General features: G+C 45.2%; 2 protein-coding genes across 4 annotated transcripts; one reads left to right on the top strand and one right to left on the bottom strand.

Moving 5' to 3' along the window:
* Positions 1–20,826, bottom strand: LOC127009122 (titin-like). The gene is made up of 11 exons (XM_050881909.1): positions 20,795–20,826; positions 19,820–19,865; positions 9,365–9,837; positions 8,445–8,517; positions 6,572–8,289; positions 5,738–5,954; positions 5,344–5,418; positions 4,010–4,906; positions 3,319–3,471; positions 2,823–2,979; positions 1–1,440 (listed from the first exon to the last, which is right to left on the bottom strand). The coding sequence occupies exons 1-11, from the start codon at positions 20,824–20,826 to the stop codon at positions 1,163–1,165; spliced, it is 4,119 nt and encodes a 1,372-aa protein (XP_050737866.1). The 3' UTR covers positions 1–1,162.
* LOC127008941 (uncharacterized transmembrane protein DDB_G0289901-like) lies at positions 10,932–18,147 on the top strand. 3 transcript variants are annotated; one of them, XM_050881453.1, is made up of 4 exons: positions 10,932–11,263; positions 14,892–14,996; positions 15,211–15,591; positions 16,173–18,147. In XM_050881453.1, the coding sequence occupies exons 1-4, from the start codon at positions 11,143–11,145 to the stop codon at positions 17,324–17,326; spliced, it is 1,761 nt and encodes a 586-aa protein (XP_050737410.1). In that variant the 5' UTR covers positions 10,932–11,142; the 3' UTR covers positions 17,327–18,147. The 3 variants fall into 3 exon arrangements, with proteins under 3 accessions (XP_050737410.1, XP_050737409.1, XP_050737408.1); XM_050881452.1 differs by having other exon boundaries at positions 15,208–15,591; XM_050881451.1 differs by having other exon boundaries at positions 14,892–15,002; positions 15,208–15,591.
* Positions 20,827–21,661: the final 835 nt, after the last annotated feature.

The following is a 21,661-nucleotide window of genomic DNA, read 5'->3' as shown; positions in this document are numbered from 1 at the left end:
GTTTAGAAGTTGGATTAGGCTGCACTTTTTGCTTGACACACACACACACACACACACACACACACACATATGGCAGGGGTCTTTGAAATACTACTACGGATCGAAGATATATTTAGAAGACACAACCGGTGGACGAGCACTCACAATCTCAACTCCCTTTCGATGTAGCGTGACGTCACGAGAACGAGTCATAAAAAAAAATAATCGGTACTCAAGTTACACAATAATAAAACATACGTACATAGGCTTAAGCTTAAATATTATGAATCAAATATACTAAAAAATAATCTATATTCTAAGATAAAACGTGCAAAAATATCTAGAGAATCTTTTAATTTAAATTCATTGAGTTAGAATTTAATAAAAACCATTAACTATCGTATCTATTTTCTATTCCCCTCAGATCTGTATACCTAGAAAGTTAAAAATGTACTAAAATAATTGGCAATCGTGTATCTATTCCCTTCAAAGGCACAAGTAAGGCAGACACATCACAGTCACTAAACAACGTATAAGTTACCAACGTTAACACGTAGATAATTTATCGGGAAAAGATAAGGGAGGATAAGGTAAGGTGAGAAATGGGAAGGTATGTTAAGGCAAGGTAAGGTAATCTAGTTAAGGTAAGGAAAAGGCTAAGTTAAAAAAATACCCATCAGTAACGAAGGTAGATATAAGGGAGAACATTGGGTGAAAAAAATCAATATAAAAACTTCACTGTGAGACTAAAACACATAAGAACCATCGGTGCTAACACGAATAATAAATACGTGGCAAACCATTAATTTAAACGTATTGTAAAACCACTTAAAACGACCTTGATAGTGGAGGCCGGACACACAGGAAACGCCGGACACACGAACAAGACAAACATACACAGAAGTAAATAAAATCGCTTACATACAGTAGTTGAGAGAGAGAGAAAAGTTGGAGGAGGAGGAAGAAGTAACCTATAGAAGTAAAAGGAGAAAAATGATAAGAAAGAAAAGATGCAAAAGAAAACGAAGGGATGGAGGAGGAGGGGAGAATATGACAAAAAAGTTAATAATGAAAAAAAAAAAAAAAAAAAACGAGAAAAAGAGCAATACAAGGACCAGAAAAGAACAAGAAGACCCTCATTAAAACCTAAATAACCATAAACTTTCACGAAAACTATCTAAAATTATGGACGAGGACGAGGAGGAGGCAAGGGCGAAGAAGACGAAGACGACAACGACGCTGAGGACTCCTGCGTCGTCGGGTACGGAGGCTTCTTCAGGAGGAACGAGAAAGACCCAAAGTCCCTGAGCCTCGCCATCAACTCTTCGTTACGGCGGTGGACGGCGGCGAGGGAGGGGCGAAGCGGCCTCTCCACCTCCACCTCCTCCTCTTCCTCCATCCTTACCACCGCCGCCTCACCGCTAGAGAAACTTTCATCCATCACCACGGACACGCCGGGACCTGGAGAGTGATAATGAGTGGTGGTGAGGAAGGAGGGTGAGAAAGGAAATGAAGGTGATAAGTGTGGATGAAGACAGAGGGTGAGAAAAATAGAATATAAAGGTGATGGTGGGAGAGAGGTGATGAGGGTCGTGAGGATGAAGGGTGAGAAAAAATAAAATAAAATGAAGGTGGTGGTAGAGAGCGGTAATGAACGTGGTGGTGGCGTGGTGATAATGATAGTGATGAGGACGGAAGCTGGAAAGTTTCGTTTAGTCGGCGCAACATCTGTGGTCATATGCCGGGTGATGAGGACGAGGGGTGAGACGAAAAGGAGATGACGATGGTAGTGAATGATACCGGTGATGGTGGAGTGATGACGAGGGTGGTGATACTAGTGGATAGTGAAAGGAGATAAATACGGTGATGTGGTAGTAATGGTGGAAGAGGAAGAATGAAAAAGTACTATATTAATGCTGGTGATAGTGATGAGAGTGAGTGTAGAGGGGTGAGAGGGAGGATAAGGGTGGCATAGAGTGATGGAGAAAGGAGAGAAAAAAAAACTAGAAAAGAGGGAGAAGGTAAACGTAGCGGTAAATAAAGGAGGTAGGATATAACAAGGTAGTCACGCTATGAGAGGTGATGACAGGTAAGGTGGAAACAGGTATGAATAAAAGTGGAGAATAACGCTGATGAGAAGTGAGGACAGGTAAGGTGGAAACAGGTATGAATAAAAGTGGAGAATAACGCTGATGAGAAGTGAAGACAGGTAAGGTGGAAACAGGTATGAATAAAAGTGGAGAATAACGCTGATGAGAAGTGAAGACAGGTAAGGTGGAAACAGGTATGAATAAAAGTGGAGAATAACGCTGATGAGAAGGGAAGACAGGTAAGGTGGAAACAGGTATGAATAAAAGTGGAGAATAACGCTGATGAGAAGTGAAGACAGGTAAGGTGGAAACAGGAATGAATAAAAGTGGAGAATAACGCTGATGAGAAGGGAAGACAGGTAAGGTGGAAACAGGTATGAATAAAAGTGGAGAATAACGCTGACGAGAAGTGAAGACAGGTAAGGTGGAAACAGGAATGAATAAAAGTGGAAAATAACGCTGATGAGAAGTGAAGACAGGTAAGGTGGAAACAGGTATGAATAAAAGTGGAGAATGACGCTGATGAGAAGTGAAGACAGGTAAGGCGGAAACAGGTATGAATAAAAGTGATGAATAACGAGACGTGTTGACAATGAATAACTAACCGGTGATGACGAGTGGTGTGGCGGTGGTGGTAGTGAATAATCTGTTGTACATTCATTCAATATTAATTACTAGTTTCACAGGATGGGAATGAGGGAGTGAGGTATGTACGTGTGTGTGTGTGTGTGTGTGTGTGTGTAGCCTACGTACTCTGAGGGTGTGTTGTGATTCCTCCTCGCTGATGGTTGACGGGTTGTTGCTGGTCTGTTTTCTCTTCTTCCGTCTCCTCTTCCTCTTCCGCCTCTTCTCTCACTTCTCCTTCCTCCTCTATCGCTTCTTCACTCACCATCTCGCCCTCAGATCGCTGCTTCCGTTAAGAGAAATAAATTAATAATAACAGAACCCTCAAACATACCAATAACATGAAACAAGATAAAATAATGATGCGAAAATAGGAACATGTAGATTCCTAACTATAATCTAATATATGCATGAAGAAAAAAAATCGTAATAAAACTATTGACAATAACACACAGGCATGAAAAAAAATAACAGATAGGTAGGTAAAGAGATAGATAGATAAACAGATAGGTAGATAGATAAATAACTAGGTAGATAAATATATAAATAAGGTTAGATAGATAAACGTTTAAATAGTTAGAGAGATGAATATAGATAAATTGGTCTTAGTTAACCTTTCCCTCACCTCAAACAGGAGAGGCGACACGAGCCCCGACTCCACAGTAACCTCCAGGAGCGGCGAGGAGACGTGCCCCGGCGGCAAACATTCGCCCGGCTCCCCGCCCGAGGGCACCAGCACCTCGCCCTCCGATACGCTGCGGCAGGTGGTGTCCTGGGCCTGAGAGAGGAAGGAAGGAAGTGATTGTGGTCGGTATTCAGACCCTTCAGCCTCTCACGTCAACCAGTTCTAAAAGTCCGAAAAGGAGATGATCTGCGTGGAGTGGTGTTTTCGCGTCCATGGCACAGAAGTTTTGTCAAAGACGAAAGAAAATGAGAACATGAACCAGATAGGAAGATCTCTGAGCGCACGAAAACCTCCTTCTCCCCCCCAAAAAAAAAAATAAATAAATAAATAAATAAAGAGTAAAGAAGAAAGAACAAGGTTAACAGTTACGGATTAACAAGGTAGCAAACACAAAAGTAAAAGATAACACAAACAAGTAAACAAGATATCTGAGCATACGAGAAACCCAAAATAGATGTATTCAGAAAAGATGAAAAGCTCTTTGAGAAAATAACGAATATAATCAGCAGCAACGGATAAGAGAGCTATAAAAAGAGACGCAAGAATAGACCAACACACACACGACCCCTAACAAGCAACCAAACAAAAAGTACCACCAATTCTTAACCAACACAAACGACCCGACACTCACCTCCGCGGACGACGAGACAGTCACGTCCAAGGATGACTGACACACGACGGACGGGGTATCGGGGGAGAGAGCGTCCCTTCCTCCTTCAGTCCCTTCCGTAGGCCCTTCACTAACGAGGTCAGCCTGAGTGCCCTGGTCAATTAGCGTCACAAACCTTCCCGGGGCGCCGTCAGCAGGGGAGAGGCTGACAGCGGGGCCACGAAGAGCTTCAGAGGGCGAGGGTGTTCTGACGGGCTGCACTGCTATCCGGACGTGCCCTGACGGAGGCGATGCTGGGGGGACAGACGGCTTGGGGGTGGGTTGAGTCCGTCTGGGGGAGGCTGCTGGGGTGCGTTGGGGTGTGGGGATCTTACTGGGCTTTCTCTGGGGTGAGGGTGAGGGTTGAGGGGTGCTTGGTGGAGGTTGAGGGCGTGGAGGTACAGGGGAGGATGAGGCAGGGGGGGGGGAGGAGGGTGGGGTAGGGATGACCTCTCTTCTTTCCTCCCTAACCTCTTCCTTTGAGAGTTGAGGGGTTAGGGGAGGTTTTGGTTGGGGTTTCTGCCTCGGTGGGGGAGAGGGCGTGGGGGTGCTTGGTGCTGGAGAGGGGACGTGAGGGGGTGAGGGTGGGGGAGGGGTCTTGACTGGGGAGGGTGGGGTAGGGGGTTTTGCAGGGGAGGATGGGGGAGGAGGCTTTGAAGGGGAGGCTTTGGGAAGGTTTTTTGCAGGGGAGGAGGGTGGGGGAGGGGTTTTTGCAGGGGAGGAGGGTGGAAGAGGGGGTTTAATGGGAGAAGATGGGACACTACGGGCTGGGGAAGGAGGGGGAGGGGTCCTTGCCTCTTGATCCTTCTCCCTGGGGCTGCTGGGGGGCGATGTATCCTCCTCCTTGGGACTCGAAGCTTCGGGCGGAGGCTTCTGAACCTTTTGAAATGGATAAAGGAATAAATACCGATGAATAAATGATAATGTTAAAACAATAATGGCTTTTTTTTATGGTTGTTTCCTTTTTTTGTTCCCTTGTGCTGTCTCCTTTGCTGTAAAAAAAATGATAAAAATTGTATGTTTATATTTTATTTTTTAGCCAATAAACTGTTCTCTTCCAACTTCACTTTCTTGTGCTGCTTTTTTCTGTCTTCCATCTTTCTTCTACCTTTGCTGTACGATGATTGGCTGACAGGCGAACAACTATATAACTGTACGATATTTGTGTACACGTAAGTAAATACATCTGTCAGTCTGTATATCTATCTCTGTCTAATCCTCAGGCACTCAGTCAGTCAATAAATCAGGATCACTTAGCAACGGTACCATCACACACACACACACACACACACACACACACACACACACACACACACCTGACGAAGGGCCGCTGCGAGTCTCTCTTGCACCATCTTCGTCAGCAGCGCCCGCGTCACCGCCTCCACCTCGGCCTGCAGGAACAACAAAGACAAAGAAATAGAAAGAAGGAAAACAAGACAAATTGTGAATAAAGAAAACAATGCACAGAATAAGAAATAAATAAAGAAAACATTACATAAGAAAAGGGAAATAAAATAATACATCTATAAGAAAAAAAAAGGTAGAGAAAAATAGGGCGAGACAACGAACGAAAGAAAAGAGAACATAAGTGACCCATTATAGAGAACACATGAGCATCTAAAAGTTCCAATAATGTCAGAAAGGTGGATTGTTAATATATTCACTCCTATGCCTTAAAAAACATGCCTTATTTGTTACCGTTTTTATTACCTTAATGTCACGGACTACCTCTTCTTCCTTTTCTTTCTCCTCCATCCTCCTTTCCTCCTCCTCACCCTCTCCTTCCTTCTCTTCCCTCTTCTCCTCTTCCTCCTTTGCTTCATCACCTGGCTGACTCTCCTCTGCACTCCCCTGCTCCTGACTCCCTTCCCCGTTACCTCCCTGCCCCACCTCGCCCCAGAGTCTGTCTTGGAGTCGCTTCGCCACCCTGGAAAAACAAATAAAAACGCTGAGATCAATTTCCATCGACCCTCTAATGTTCCGCCGCTCTCTGTCACTTTGTTTCCTCCTCGATTCCTCCACAGTCACAAAGTTTAAAAGTCGACGTCAATTTTCTGCAGAGGATTAAAGATTGGGTTGAAAGAATGAATTAGATGCTGTTACCTGTTAAATGTTTCTGATAGTTATTGTGGAAGGCCACGTGAATAAAAGAGCGTAGAGTGGTATGAATTATCAAGAGGAGTAAATAAATGAAGATTGCCATATACTGAATTAAAAAGAAACTGTACGTGTTTTAAATGAGGTGTCTGGAGGGGGTGGGACAAGGGCTGGGGAGGAAGGTGGGGTGGGGAAGCGTTCTCTCCTTTCCTCCCCAACTTCTTCCCTTGAGAATTGAGTTCACGAATTCCTTTGCTATTCCCTTCCTGCTTTGTTAATAAGAGATCTCGTTCAATGTGGACTGAAAAAAAGCTTAAATGCATAAATAGAGCCTGAGATTTGTTTTATATGGGGATAATAACTTTTTTTTTGTTATTTTACCCCTCCTGCTGCGGGTATATTCAAGTCAAACAGATATCATGACACAAAACCAAACCAATCTCTCACTTGTCGAGGATGCGTTGGCGAAGGTCATGTTGAATCAGCCTCTCCTCCGCCTCTTGCACGCGCCGCCGAACCTCCTCTTCTTCTTCGTCATTTTCCTCCCGTTGCTGATGTCCCCCGATTGCCACCTCCTCCCACACCACCTCCGGGTAATATCCAGGAAGCCGCGCCCCGCCACCTCCACCTCTTGCTCCACCTCCTTCGCCTTCATCACTAGATCTCCCCACTGTGTTCTGCTCCGACTCCTTCCTTCTGGTAGCGTTGTGGTTCGCGTTGCTGTTGTTGTTGCTCTTGTCAGTCTTCCCATCGTTGTTTTGTTTTTGGTATTCTGGTTCGTGGTGGTTTGTTTTTTGAGAGCGACTGTGTTTGTCTTCTTGGTTCCTTGGTGGTACTGCTGATGGTGATGATATGTGTGGTGGTGGTGATGAAGGTGGTGTGTGGTTCTCTATTTCGTTCCTGGTAGGCTTTGGTGGCACTGCTGATGGTGATGATATGTGTGGTGGTGGTGATGAAGGTGGTGTGTGGTTCTCTATTTCGTTCCTGGTGGTGTTTGGTGGCACTACTGATGGTGGTGTGTGCGGTGATGGTTGTGATGGTGATTGAGGTGATGGGGGTGGTTCTTCATCAACCACAATGACTTCGGTTCCATTTCTCATCTCGTCTTGTCTATCAGCTCCTTCATCTCTCCCTCCCTTATCATCACCACCATCATCCTTCCCTTCTGCCTCTCCGTCACTACTCCCTTCATCCGTACTTCGATGTATCACACGAAGCACCACGTTCCTCCCCTGACTGGAGATGGTGTGCTCTAAGTGGGGCTGAATGGAGATCCCCGGCAGCCTCTCCACGATGTTCCCTCTCGGTATGTCAACAGAGGCTTGCGTGGAGACCTGAAGATTTGGTTTCGGGTCTTTGGCGGGCTTCTCTTCACGATGCGGAGGGACAACTTCAGCCTTTCCCGTTTGGTCGTCGCGGTTTGTTCCTTCTTTGCGTTCCTCGGTTCTGTGACTTCGATGTTCCTCCCGTTTTCTGTTCGTCTTATGCTCGCGGTGACTGCTCTGCTTTTTCACGCCGGGGAATTGTAAGAATAGGGGTGGAGGGCGGTAGGGCGGGAAGACACGTAGACGAGGACGAGATGGTGACTGTTCTGTGTCTTGTGGTACTTCGTGAGGAAATGGATGAGGGTATGGGTGGGACGATGGGTGGGAAGGGGGATGAATTTGAGGCTGCTGGGGTGGATGACTAGGGGGTTGAGGCCGAGGATGGGAGGTTGGATGAGGTTGGGGGTGAGGAGAAGCAGGTTGGGGATGAGGTTGGGTGTGAGGTTGCTGGGATGGGTGTGAAGGTGCGCGAGGTTGGGGATGAGCTGGACGAAGAGGAGGTTGGGTGTGAGGCTGAGGTGGGTGTGAGGGTGCCCGAGGTTGAGGGGGAGCAGGTCGAGGAAGGGGTTGGGTGTGAGGAGGTTGGGGTGGACGTGTGGAAGGTCGAGGAGGGGGTTGAGTATGAGGTTTTTGGGGTGGGCGGGTGGGAGGTGGAGGTTGGGGGTGTGGAGGGGCGGGGGGACGTACGGGGTGACTTGAGTGTGGGGGTGGCGGACGGGGAGGTTGCGCCGTGGTGTGGGGGCGTGTGGAGGGCGAGGCGGGGACAGGGTGCGGGTGTGAGGGTGTTGGTCTAGTGAGGGGGAGTGGGGGTGCCTCCTCCTCCCTTCTCCTCCTTTGCTCCTGAAAATGAAAAGTTTTAACTGTTACTTAAGGAAGAGAAACTATAATCGCCGGTTTGACTTACAGGTTACAGTCGCAATTGCTTCATCACTACTACTACTACTACTACTACTACTACTGATGGTGATGATGATGATGATGATGATGTTACTCACCCTGGCGCGCCTCACAGCAGTCCTGAAGTAGTGGTCAACCCTCCTCGAGATGATAAACTTGTCTTCGTCCAACCTTGGGGAACAGAAAACGAGTAATGACTAATAGATAATGAAGACGCCAAAGATTAACACTGGATAAAAGTAAGCTGCGTAACTATTGACATTACAGCACCTATATACTGTAACTCACATAACCTCGAAAACATCACAGACAAATATTTAGTTCTTTTAGCTATAGCGGGCAAAAAAACCTGATTCTGACTGAGACCTTCCCTAAAAAATAAAGAGAAGAGAGAAAAAAAAAAAAAAAAAGATTCGGTTGCCTTTGATTTACATTTCTTACAGCAAAGGACACAGCTTAAGGGTTCCAAAAAAAGATCAAACGGACAAATAAACAAAAAAAAAACCTCCTGTGGTTATCTCCCAAGCAAACACGTACACACATAAGAATTTCATTTTTAAAACACATTAGTCTTGGGAGCTCTCTATTATGTCTTCGTTTCCTTATCCTTTCATCCATTCTACGGCTATAAGGATTTTGCAAGGCACTGATAAGTCGGTATCATGTATATAGATATGTGTGGAGTGTATGGTGCGATCGCTGCTCAGTTTTCTCACAATGTTTAGGCCAGGTCAGGTTGTTTGGTTATTTGAGACAGCCAGCATTTTTTTTACAGCAAAGGAGACAGTTCAAGGGCGTCAAAAAAGAAAACAATATTACAAAAAAAATAAAAATAAAAAAGCCCGCTACTTACTGCTCCTGAATAGAGTACAGAGGAGTGGCCAAAAAGAGAGGTGCCCTGATACACAATTTCACATTAAAATCCACTAGTCCTTGGAGCTCTCGTTTTCTTCGCGTTCTCATCCATTCATCCATCCTCCAGCAATACCAACCAGCAAACACAGCCTCTCAAACTCACCTCCCCGCCGCCAGGTCCTGCAACACGCTGGTGAGGGTCGCTGGGCGGTGCGTCCCGGCATATCCGCCCTCCCTCATCCTTCTCAGCTCCTCCTCCACCTCCGTCACCCACCGCCCCACCTCCGCCAGCTCCTCCCGGTTCATCACACTCCTCTCACCCACACCACTGGGCTCCTGAGGGGGGATAGTCACCTGGGGAGCATCAGTACTAGCTGGGGAGTCGATTGGGGAGGATATGGATGGGGAGGACGATGAGGACGATGATGGGGAGGACGAGGGTGGTGATTCGGGTGTTTCTGAGGTAGCTGGGGTGATGGGGAGCTTCCTGGGTGACGGGGGAGGGGACTTCGTGGGTGACGGTTCTTTAGGGTGCCTCTGGGGGTGAGTCTGGCGCCCGCGTGGAGGACTCGGGGCCCATGTCACCTTGCGGGGCCCTGGGCGGGGCTGCTTGCTGGGGGAGCTTCGTTGGGGCGCCTGAGGGAGGGAGAAAAAGACGGATTACGGGGTGGATAGGTAGAGAGATAGATAGCTAGACAGATGGATAGACAGACAAGTAGCTAGATATAGATAGAGGGATTACAGGGTGGGGAGATAGACAAACATACATAAACAGATAAAGATGGATGGATGGATAGATTGATAGATAGATAGACATACAGATAGTTAGATACAGATAGATAGATACATAAAAAGAAAAGGTAAAAAATGCAATATATCTGTTTGTGTATGAGAGTATGTTTTTATTTTTCAGAGCAAGGGAGATATATAAAAAAAAAAATAAAGGGCCACGCTAGACGCTGCTCCTAACAAAAGAAAAAAAAAGAATGAGAGAACAGATGAGAGAAGTCGATTTCGGGTATAAAGTATGTTTAGAAATATGTATGTATGTATGTATGTATGTATGTATGCATGTATGTATGTATGTATGTATGTATGTATGTATGTATGTATGTATGTATGTATGTGTGTATGCGTGCGTGTGTACATTGTTGTCGTTGTTCCCATTTAACTTTCCCTTTCAGCAAACGTCAACACAGCGACAATGGTGACGATCTGAGGGGCGAAGGTCACCTGCTGTTTAGAGTCCCGTGAGGCGCGTGACCCGCAGGTGACGTGTGTGTGTGTGTGTGTGTGTGTGTGTGTGTGTGTGTGTGTGTGTGTGTGTGTGTGTGTGTGTGTGTGTGTGTGTGTTTAACATGGTCTATTTCTCTCACTTTTTTTCTTTATCTCTCCTTTTCCTTATCATTTGCTTCCTCCTCCCCATCATACCTGTTTCTCTCTCTCTCTCTCTCTCTCTCTCTCTCTCTCTCTCTCTCATACTTCCTCTTTCTCCCCCTGGTCGGTTATGCAAATTATTACTCTCCCTTTCACTCTTACTCCTCACCCCTCACACCCCTCACCCGGCCCACCCTTCCACCTCTCACCCGCTTGTCCTCCTCCCTCCGTCCCTCCGCCACCCATCTCCACCCTTTTCCACCCACTCACAAAAACACACGCGGGTCAGTCACCAACCCGCACGCACTTCCCTTTTATGCTTCCCTTTCACTCTCCCTCTTGCAGTGTTAACGTGAGAGTGGGAAGACCAACACGTGGGTGACCTCTCGCTTCTCTGTTCAGTCATTAATTTTCCTTATTTGGTAACTGTGCAAACCCGAGCCAGGAGTTTTCTTTTCTCATGAGCGCTGTTGCCGGTGAATAAGTCTCGTTTTGGAAGGGTTATATAGATGATTCGTCGCTGTTTTCTGTTCGGCTTTTGTTTATATTCTTTGGTTTATTAGGATGGCGAGTGGAGGACGACTGGTGGTGATGGTGATGATGATGGTGGTGGTGGTGATGACGGTGGTGGTGGTGGTGCAAGGGAAACCATCGCAGCATCTTCACACTATAAGATTCTGGGCAGGTAAGGTGATAGGTAAGGTGTTTAAGATGATATACGTCGAGGAGATTGATCCCACTGATTGATTTACTGAGTGACTGACTGAGTGATGTTTGTTTATATGTGTTTGTGTTACTGTCTGTCTGCTTCCCCTTCTTCCCTCTCCTTTCTACTCACTTTAACCTTCTCGTCTGCTCCCCCCAAACTCCTCCTCTTCCTCCTCCTCCTTCTCTTCTTCTTCCTCCTCTTCCTTTGGTATACCTGTGTGTGTGTGTGTGTGTGTGTGTGTGTGTGTGTGTGTGTGTGTGTGTGTGTGTGTGTGTGTGTGTGTGTGTGTGTGTGTGTGTGTGTGTGTGTGTGTGTGTGTGTGTGTGTGTGTGTGTGTGTGTGTGTGTGTGTGTGTGTGTGTGTGTGTGTGTGTGTGTGTGTGTGTGTGTGTGTGTGTGTGTGTGTGTGTGTGTGTGTGTGTGTGTGTGTGTGTGTGTGTGTGTGTGTGTGTGTGTGTGTGTGTGTGTGTGTGTGTGTGTGTGTGTGTGTGTGTGTGTGTGTGTGTGTGTGTGTGTGTGTGTGTGTGTGTGTGTGTGTGTGTGTGTGTGTGTGTGTGTGTGTGTGTGTGTGTGTGTGTGTGTGTGTGTGTGTGTGTGTGTGTGTGTGTGTGTGTGTGTGTGTGTGTGTGTGTGTGTGTTTGTGTGTGTGTGTGTGTGTGTTTGTCATTGTCTGTGTGTTCATGTGTTCATGTGTTCATTTTTGTGTGTGTTTTTTTGTTACTTTTCTTGGATTCATCTCTTCATCTCAAGTTCATTTTTTGTAAGTACTTTTTTTTTTTACTTTTCTTGGATTCATCTCTTCATCTCAAGTTCATTTTTTGTAAGTACTTTTTTTTTTTACTTTTCTTGGATTCATCTCTTCATCTCAAGTTCATTTTTTGTAAGTACTTTTTTTTTAATTTTCTTAGATTCATCTCTTCATCTCAAGTTCATGTTTTCTAAGTACTTTTTTAATTTTCTTAGATTCATCGCTTCATCTCAAGTTCATGTTTTCTAAGTACTTTCTCCAATCGACTCTCCATTTCATTATTTTTTTTTTACTTTTCTTGGATTCATTTCTTCGTCCCAAGTTCATTTTTTGTAAGTACTTTCACAGCATTCATGCCTCCATCTCAAGCTCATTTAAGTTTGTACCTTCATTTATCGCATTCATCTCTTCATCTCAAGTTCATTTATTGCATTCATTTCTCCATCTCAAGTTCATTTTTTGTAAGTATTTTCACGGCATTTCTCCCTCCATCTCAAGCTCATTTATGTTTGTACCTTCATTTATCGCATTCATCTCTTCATCTCAAGTTCATTTTTGTTAATATCTTCATTTATTGCATTCACTTCTCCATCTCAAGTTCATTTTTTGTAAGTACTTTCACAGCATTTCTCCCTCCATCTCAAGATCACTTTTGTTTGTACCTTCATTGCATTGACCTTTTTACTCCAGGTTAATCATTTTTGTACCTTTTACTGCATTCAATTCTCCATCTCAAGTGAAATTTTCTTTGTACTACTTTCTTTCCATTTGCCTCTCCATTGCAAGTTCATCTTTGTTCTAACTTCAATTGCATTCACCTGTCCATTCTGTCCACATTACGGGTTCTTCCAGGTAACTCATCACCAATGCTTGAATCCTTGACCACTCGCCACCTGTCCTGTGCCCAGCGTTGCCGAATTATCGTACTCATCGCAAAAAGAAAAAAAAAAAGAGCATCAATAAATAACAGCTTTAACGCTAACTTAAATTTTGTATCGTTATTTGTGCAGGTACGAGAGTTTAAGGCTTAAAAATGATAAATATAATGTGGTGAATACGATAATCTGACAACGCTGCCTGTCCCCTCGCGTCCATGTCTCACTTACATACATCATCCTTGACATTGTTATTAATATTCCGCAGTCTGTTTATGTACGCTCTTCCGTAGTGAGTCTTCCCGCTTTCATCATACACTCTACAGAACCTAATTTTCCCTCGCTTACAATTAAATTTCCTTCAAAACGCCCATGTGCTCAACGAAGACTATAAATTGATACACTTCTTCTACTTCCTCATTTGATTTAGACCCCTATTCCCAAACATTTCTCGGCTCACACTCCTAAATTTGGTAAGGCTTTAGTAGAGGTTGTTGTGGGCACTTCCATGGGTAGCTTTATGAGCCTAGTGATAGTTTAACAAGACTTCTACACCCCGAACGTGAAAAAAAACTCATGAAAGCCCGACTAATTTTCTTTATTTTTTTTTTATAACAAAGGAGACAGCTCAAGGCCACAAAAAAAGGAAACAACAATAATAAAAAAAAAAGCTACTCGCTGCTCCTATATATTTATAGCCTCTAAATATTGTTGTGAGAGCCAAAAGCGTCCAGGAAAACGGGTCTTAATTTCACATTGCGTCTTAGTAGGTTGGAGGTGCTTAGAGGGAGAGAGGGCGTAGAATGAGGCATTGAGGAGGGTGTGGAGAGGGGACGACGTGGAGGGGAGGCTGAGAGAGGCGCGAAGAAGGGGAGATGTGGAGGGTGCATGAGAGGGAAAGGTGTGGAGGGGGGATTGAAAAGGCGTAGATAGGTGGACGTGTGGAAGGGGCGTGAGAGGGAATGGAGAGGGGAAGGCGTGTAGGGGGATTGAGAAGGGGTGTAGAGGTGGACATGTGGAGATCCGTACAATGAAACTAATGTGACGAGAGCATGAAAGGAGTATAGAAAAGAAGACATGATGGGGGCGTGTAGGAGCCATTGAAGGGGCGTGGAGGAGGAAGGAAGGGAGGAAAGGACAGGCAGGAAGGCGACACACAAAAGAAGTACACACGTGGGAGGAAAATAATGGACAATGCTGCAGCTTTTTAAAGAGTGACGGCAGGAACGAACAAACAAAAAAAGGAAGGGTATAATTTTCTTCTCATAATTGTGGTTTAATTAGTGTTTTCGGTGCTTTTGTGAATTCAACAATGACAATAGGTTTCGATTCCTCTTTTTATTTGTTTTGTTTGTACTTTGTTTTTTATTCCGTGACAGTCCAGGAACATGAGGACAAAAGGAGGGTGTTTTTGTGTGACCATTCTCTTCTCTCTCTCTCTCTCTCTCTCTCTCTCTCTCTCTCTCTCTCTCTCTCTCTCTCTCTCTCTCTCTCTCTCTATCTCTCTCTCTCTCTCTCTCTCTCTCTCTCTCTCTCTCTCTCTCTCTCTCTCTCTCTCTCTCTCTCTCTCTCTCTCTCTCTCTCTCTCTCTCTCTCTCTCAGGATAAGCTAAATTAATTGCATATCTAAGCTTGCTCTATTATGCATTGTCCTTTTCCTGTGTCTATAGCAATACAAAACGAATATAAGAACAATAGTATATAATTAGCGTCTTTTACCCTCATTGTTCTATTTAGTGTGTTTTTAATGACTTTTCTTCATTCTGGAAAAGTGGTAATGACTGGATTGTGGTTCCTGACGTCATTTGTTTTAGAAGCGATTCATAAGGGGTTAGATTCTTTTTTCATTATAGTTTTAGTGGAGTTAAGAGTCATCTAATTCTGCAGGTCATAAAAAGCGATTTGATTCCGGTTTCCTTCAATATTAGTGTTCGATTGTGTATTTATATGTTTCTTTTGTGTTTTCTCTTCCCGTTTTCATAGATGGTGATGGACTGAAGAGGCTGGAGGGAGGGATGACTGAGGAGGATGACGAAGGAAGAGGAGGAGGAGGAGAAACTTGGAGGAGGATAAAGAGACAAGCTGAAGGTGACGGTGAATACTACTACGGTCACACACACACACACGCACACACACACACACATACACACTCAGATACTTGGTTCCTTATCTTTTTTATTATGTTATACGTTTCATTTGTCTGATTATGCGATGTTTCATATATCTTTGCACAAATTAAAACAATCTCTCTCTCTCTCTCTCTCTCTCTCTCTCTCTCTCTCTCTCTCTCTCTCTCCAGAAGAAGGCGACGAAGGGGCAGATTACCTCGAGAATGAAGATTACGTTGAAAATGAGAACGACAACGCTGAAGAAGACGGAAGAGACGGAGAGGAAGGAGGAGAAGGAACAGGAGCAGAAGGAGGAGCAGGAGGAGGAAATGAAGCAGGAGCAAGAACAGGAGAAAGAGAAGACGTCACAGGAGGAGCAATCATCGAAGTAAACACGGAGGGAACCACAGCAGCAGCAGGAGGAAACAACACAAACGGGGCAGCAGCAGGAGGAGCAGGAGGAGAAACAGGTGGAGGGAACACAGGAAACGAAGGCGAAGAGGAGGAGGAGGACGACCTGGGGGAAACTACTAATGCCTCAGTGTCCCCGTCAACGCCAGGTGCAGGAAGCTTAGGTAGATGCATTCATGTCTCTATAAATTCAAAGTGATAAGTCGTAAGGGAGGTATTTAGGAACAGTCTATGTAAAGTTGTTTCGGTGTCATACAAGATCGACCCCCTTAAGATAAAAAAAAAAAGAATCCCCTTTCCAACCTCCCCCCACTTTTTTTTTTTTACAACAAAGGGGGCAGCTCAAGGGCACACAAAAAAAAACAATAATAAAAAAAAGCCCGCTAATCGCTGCTCCCCTCCACTTGTCAATATTTACCTCAGTCTACTAACACGTGTGAAGAGTTTTAATAAGGGTGAAGTCAAGGAGGTTCTGGTTAAATTAGCATAAAAATCCCCTCGTAGTAATAGGTTTAAATCAGCTAAATTCAGATTCAATAAAGACTGGCAAAAACTGGTTTCCTAACAGTGGTGGATGAGTGGAAGAGGCTTAACAGTCATGTGGTGAGTGTCACTACGGTAGATACATTTAATTAAGAAGAGGCTAGATCAGTTCATGAATAGGGAGGATAGGTGGTGTTAGGTTTACAAGAACTGCCCTATTCGTTTCCTGCAGACACCTAATGTTCTTATGCCCTAATTTCAGGCTCCACCCGCAGCTCAGTCTCATCCACGCCCATGCCCACCAACTCTACTGTCTCTTCCTCTGCCTCCTCTACCCCCGTCACCTCCTCCTCCCCCTTCTCCTCTTCCACCCTCAGCACAACGCCCTCCATCCGCGCTGAGTCCTCTACCTCCACCCAGAGCACCACCCGCGCCCCCTCTGTCTCCACCTCCACCCCCGGCAGCTACAGGGACGGCGCCCGTTGGATGTGGAAGGGGAAAGGTGACGGCGGGTCAGGAGGGACACGTTCAGGCTTGTCCGCGTCCCCCAACGGAGGCATCGCGCAGCAGGGCAATGCGTTCGGGGTGTTCGCTCAGAGCCTCGGCCAGAGTGGGAGCGGCTTGGGCGGCAGCGGCGTCCAACAGAGCGGCGGCGATTTTGGTGCCGTCAACAGTGGAAGTAATGCATTTGGCGTACTAAACGGAGGAACACAACAGAACAGTAATCCCTTTGGTGTTTTGAACGGAGGAGGACAACAGAACAGTAATCCCTTTGGTGTTGTGAACGGAGGAGGACAACAGAACAGTAATCCCTTTGGTGTTGTGAACGGAGGAGGACAACAGAACAGTAATCCCTTTGGTGTTTTGAACGGCGGAGGACAACAGAACAGTAATCCCTTTGGTGTTGTGAACGGAGGAGGACAACAGAATAGTAATCCCTTTGGTGCTATTAACGGCGGCCCTCAACAAGTCAATAATCCCTTTGGTGTCGTTAACGGCGGAGCACAGCAAGGCGTTAGTGGTTTCGGCGTCACTGGTTTGGGAGGACAGCAACTTGACAACGGCTTGGGCCCGGCAGACATCGGTGCACAGCAAGGGTTCGGTGCGACGCCTTTCGGAACACCAATCAACCAGTTACCAATCAACCACATTCCTGGCTACGGTCGACCACATTTCCATCCCTACTACGGTGTCCCCGGCTACGGCTTGCCCGGCCCCCTCTTCAGGCAGGTCGCCACGCCACGCAAGTCCAAAGCAAAATCCGCCGTAGGGAACCAAGCGAGTCAGGGGAAGCAAGATAGGCAAGGGAGTGAAGGGGAGCAGGAGCAAGGGACAAACACAACCAAGGAAGCCTCAGGGAATAACGCCCCACGAAAAGAGAAAGGGACAAGAAGGCGATGGATTTGGGGACGATGAGGAAAAAGCAGAAACTCTTATTCTCTTTCCCCAACCCTCCCTACCCCCAGAGAGCCCAGTCCCCAGCCTCTGTTTCCCCAGTCCCCTCCCTTTCCCAAACCCACAGCCTCGGACACAGAAATATCATCAGTAACAAGCCTCGAACGTCACTCTTAGCAGAAACATTTTAAGAACTCCTTCCTGACAGCATCTGAAACATCACATTTTTACTTTCTTTTTTCATTGGGTCTTGTTTTTTTCATTTGTTTCTATTTCTAGTTTTATCTTCTCTCTCTTTCTATCTTTTTATATATATCTTTTCTGACCCACTTGTCTGCTTGATTCTCTCTTCTTCATCGTTTTCCTCTACCATTCTTTCCGATCTCTCTCGCACAGCTTCACTCCCTACTCCCTAATCTCCCCCTCCCAACCTCCCACCTACCCATTCTCTCTTCTTCCTCGTCTTCCTCCCACTTTTCCTCCCAAGCTCTCGACATGCTTCACTCCGTACTCCCTGATCTACCCCTACCAACCTCCCACCTCCCCATTCTATCATCGTTTTCCTCCCACTTTTCCTTCCAAGCTCTTGCCCTGCTTCACACCCTACTCCCTAAGCCTCCTCCTCCTCCTCACCCCCCACTCTCTCTCTCTCTCTCCCAAGCATACACATACGCTAGGACGCTCTAAGCTCCTCCAGCGCCGCGGTAAAGCTTCGTAATGGCACGGGCTTCCCAGAATGCAACGGACGCTAAACACCCTCGCAATATATTTCTCGGTCGTTTCCAGTTTTCCAGCCGCTCGCCTCGCTGCAATAAATGTTCCCCCTGAATGTATGTCGTTTTTTTATGGCGCCTCTGTTTGTGTGTGGATTTAGTTTTTTTCTTTCTCTTTTTCTCTTCCAAGTACGGAGTCTGGATTTGAGTAAAGATTTGGGTGCTATGTGAAGTGCTACACGAATGACTCTTACGTATAATGAAAGTAAGTTAGTTTGTGAAGATAAGTGTGTAAGCGATTTTTTTTTATGATCGAATTGTTATTATTTCTCAATGTTCTAAGATTTTCTCCCCCCAAAAGCCGTTAAGGTGATTTTTTTCTTCTAATTTTAAAGGTCTTACGGCAGTGTGTTTAATTTTACTTAAGTTTTACTCATCTTATAATACAAATACTAATACTAAAAATAACAATAAGAATAACAACAGCACAGCCTTACCACAACCACCACCACAATCACCAACAGCAACAACAACAACAACAGAGGCGGACATTGACGAAATGGAGGAAAAGGAAAAAGTTTGCCCAAGAAGAAACGGAACAAAAATCTTCATGAAAGTTGGGCATCAGAAGTTTGGCGGCCGTCCATTGATACGCCAGCCTTGAGAGAGAGAGAGAGAGAGAGAGAGAGAGAGAGAGAGAGAGAGAGCATAACATTTTCTTAGGACTCTCAAGGTTATTCAACACAGCGAAATACCTCCAAGTTATGTCTTTCGAGCACACACACACGCACACACACACACACACAAAAGAAAAAAAAAAAACACCGCTGGCCGTCACGAAGGGCAGCTGCGTCACGCCTAAGGTCACGCCTCAGAGGGACGCCACACAATGATTCGTTACGTGTCTTGAACTTCTCTGGCGCCTCTGCTTCATCCCTTCCCGTCGCCATCGTTTTCATCTTTCTCTTCTTTTTATTCCTCCTCCTCTTCCCCTTCTTTTCATTCTTTTTCTACATCTCCTTCTCCTCTTCCTCTGTTTCTCTTGATTATTTCCACTATCGTTTTCATCTGTCATCTTTCTCTTCCTTTTATCCCTCCTCCTCTTCCTTCTTTTTTTTTTTCATTTTCCTTCTTCACCTCCTTCTCCTCTTCTTTTGTTTCTCTAGATTATTTCCACTATCGTTTTCATCTGTCATCTTTCTCTTCCTTTTATCCCTCCTCCTCTTCCTTCTTTTTTTTTTTCATTTTCCTTCTTCACCTCCTTCTCCTCTTCTTTTGTTTCTCTAGATTATTTCCACTATCGTTTTCATCTGTCATCTTTCTCTTCCTTTTATTCCTCCTCCTCTTCCCTCTTTTTTTCATTATCCTTCTACACCTTCCCCTCTTCCTTTGTTTCTCTTGATCATTTCCACTATCGTTTTCATCTTTCTCCTTTTATCCCTTCCCCCTCTTCCTCCTTTTTTTCCCTCTACACCTCCTTCCGCTCTTCCTTTGCGTCTCCAGATTGTTTCCTCTCCTATCTTTTCTTTCTAATTTCACTTTCATCATCTTCTTTATCTTTCTCCTCCACCTCCTCCTCCTTTTGTGTCCTTATTGCCAAGTTCAACATCACTTACTCTACTGATGTTTTAACTCTATGTATTCAATCAAGTATTATTATTGTTGTTGTAATTGTAGTAGTAGTAGTAGTAGTAAAAGTAGTAGTAGTAAAAGTAATAGTAGTAGTAGTACTAGTAGTAGTAGTAGTAGTAGTAATGCAATGAGGGTTCAGCACATTCAACAGAAAAAAAACAATACTTACTGGTCCCTTGAAGCTCCCTGGACGAGATTGGCGCCGTCCCCCATCACTGTGAGAAAAAAGAAAACGGGATACAAATATAGAAACCCAGAACACTTTAAAGGGACACAACGCTAAACTAACACCCTGGCACCCCCCCCCCCCCAACCCCGCCCCTACGCACACATTCATAATGAGAATATATACGAGACTCATCACTCAAGGACAAGTCACGACCTGTACCTTGCCCTCTTGCTAGTCACGTCACCCTCGTTGATAAGAACAGAAACGTGTCACCTACCCCCTCTCCCCCGTTCCCCCCTCTCCTTTCTCTCCCTCCCCCATCGCCCCCCCTCCCTTTCTTCTGCTTCTTGGCCCAGTTAGTGATAAGAAGATAAGGTCATAAGGAGATAAGGAAAACATTGTGGGGGGTAGTGAGCTCAGCTGGTGTGTGTGTGTGTGTGTGTGTCTGTGTGTGTGTGTGTGTGTGTGAACTTAAAGATAAATGTAATAAATATAAAAATTGATAAATATTGGAGGAGAGTCAACCTATGTACGTTATCCGTGTGTGTGTGTGTGTGTGTGTGTGTGTGTGTGTGTGTGTGTGTGTGTGTGTGTGTGTGTGTGTGTGTGTGTGTGTGTGTGTGTGTGTGTGTGTGTGTGTGAGCTTAAAGATAAATGTAATAAATATAAAAAATGATAAATATTGGAAGAGAGTCAACCTATGTACGTTATCCGTGTGTGTGTGTGTGTGTGTGTGTGTGTGTGTGTGTGTGTGTGTGTGTGTGTGTGTCTAAAGCTGAACGTTCATTGGTGGGTCGCGGCAGCTTCCTCCTTCCTTATTGGCTGATCAGAGAGAGAGAGAGAGAGAGAGAGAGAGAGAGAGAGAGAGATAGATTGAGAAGAGGGAGGGAGAGAAGGAAGGAAGGAGGGAGGGAGGGAGAGTGAGTCACGTGATACCGCGGATAAAGATGCATGTTCGTAAGAGAGAATTCTGACATGTTATCCTTGTTCTCTTTTGCTGTTATCATCATTGTTTTCGTCACTGGCAAAGGAAAAGTACCAGAAATCCCGCCCCCCCACCTCTCTCTCTCTCTCTGATAACAAGGGGCGGTCGGGAGCAGGGCGCGACTAGGAGATAACACGAAGATAACATGACACAGCGAGGCGCTTCACGACCCCTCGCGTGTAGACAAGACGAGGAGGGAAGGGGAGGTAAAAAGTAAGAAGAAAAAGTAAGAGGAGTATGGGGAAGGGACAGGATGGGATGAGGAGGGAAGGGAAGGCAAGGTAAGATATATGAAAGAAAAGGTAAAAAGGGAAGGATAAAAAAGGGAATAAATGGGATGGGATAGAGGGAAAGGAAGGAAAGGGAAAGATAAAAAATGAAAATGAAAAGAAAAGAAAGGAAAGGGAAGGATTGCGATGAGATGGGATTTGATAGGACGGAGAAGAAGGGGAAGGGAAAATATGGGATGGTAAAGAAAGGAACTGAGGAAGAAGTAGGGAAGGGATGATGGAAGGAAATAGGAAAACATATAGGAAATGGAAAATGATGCATAATAGAAGGAAAGGGAAAGAAAGGGAAGGAAAAGGAAGGGTAGGAATACGAATGGAAAGGGAAGGGAAAGAAAATGATGAGAGAGAGAGAGAGAAGGAAAAAACGAAGAGAAAAGAATGTCATGGCGTCGGTGATAAGAAAATATTGTGTTGTTGTTCTCCGGCTAGATAACGTTCCTCGATTTTACGCAACGCCAGAGGAACAAACAGTGACTTGCTTCATTATTAGTTTTGTGGAGGCTCTTGACTTATATATATTTCTGCGTTAATGAATGATGCTTCGTTTTGTGACTGAAGAATTTGTTT

This window comes from Eriocheir sinensis, chromosome 39 (genome assembly GCF_024679095.1).
Source record: "Eriocheir sinensis breed Jianghai 21 chromosome 39, ASM2467909v1, whole genome shotgun sequence".
NCBI classification, from domain to species: domain Eukaryota; kingdom Metazoa; phylum Arthropoda; class Malacostraca; order Decapoda; family Varunidae; genus Eriocheir; species Eriocheir sinensis.
This window is presented reverse-complemented; position numbering and strand designations above follow the sequence as displayed.

What these genes read in the sequence shown, in the direction of transcription:
- LOC127008941 (XM_050881451.1), top strand. Translation starts at nt 11,143, where the DNA reads ATGGCGAGTGGAGGACGACTGGTGGTGATGGTGATGATGATGGTGGTG. An exon ending in CACTATAAGATTCTGGGCAG is followed by an intron (nt 11,264 to 14,891) that starts GTAAGGTGATAG and finishes CCGTTTTCATAG; the next exon opens with ATGGTGATGGACTGAAGAGG. An exon ending in GAGACAAGCTGAAGGTGACG is followed by an intron (nt 15,003 to 15,207) that starts GTGAATACTACT and finishes CTCTCTCTCCAG; the next exon opens with AAGAAGGCGACGAAGGGGCA.
- LOC127009122 (XM_050881909.1), bottom strand. Translation starts at nt 20,826, where the DNA reads ATGATAACAGCAAAAGAGAACAAGGATAACAT. An exon ending in CGCCAACGCATCCTCGACAA is followed by an intron (nt 5,955 to 6,571) that starts GTGAGAGATTGG and finishes TTGTTTTTCCAG; the next exon opens with GGTGGCGAAGCGACTCCAAG. An exon ending in CTGTCTCGTCGTCCGCGGAG is followed by an intron (nt 3,472 to 4,009) that starts GTGAGTGTCGGG and finishes TTCCTCTCTCAG; the next exon opens with GCCCAGGACACCACCTGCCG.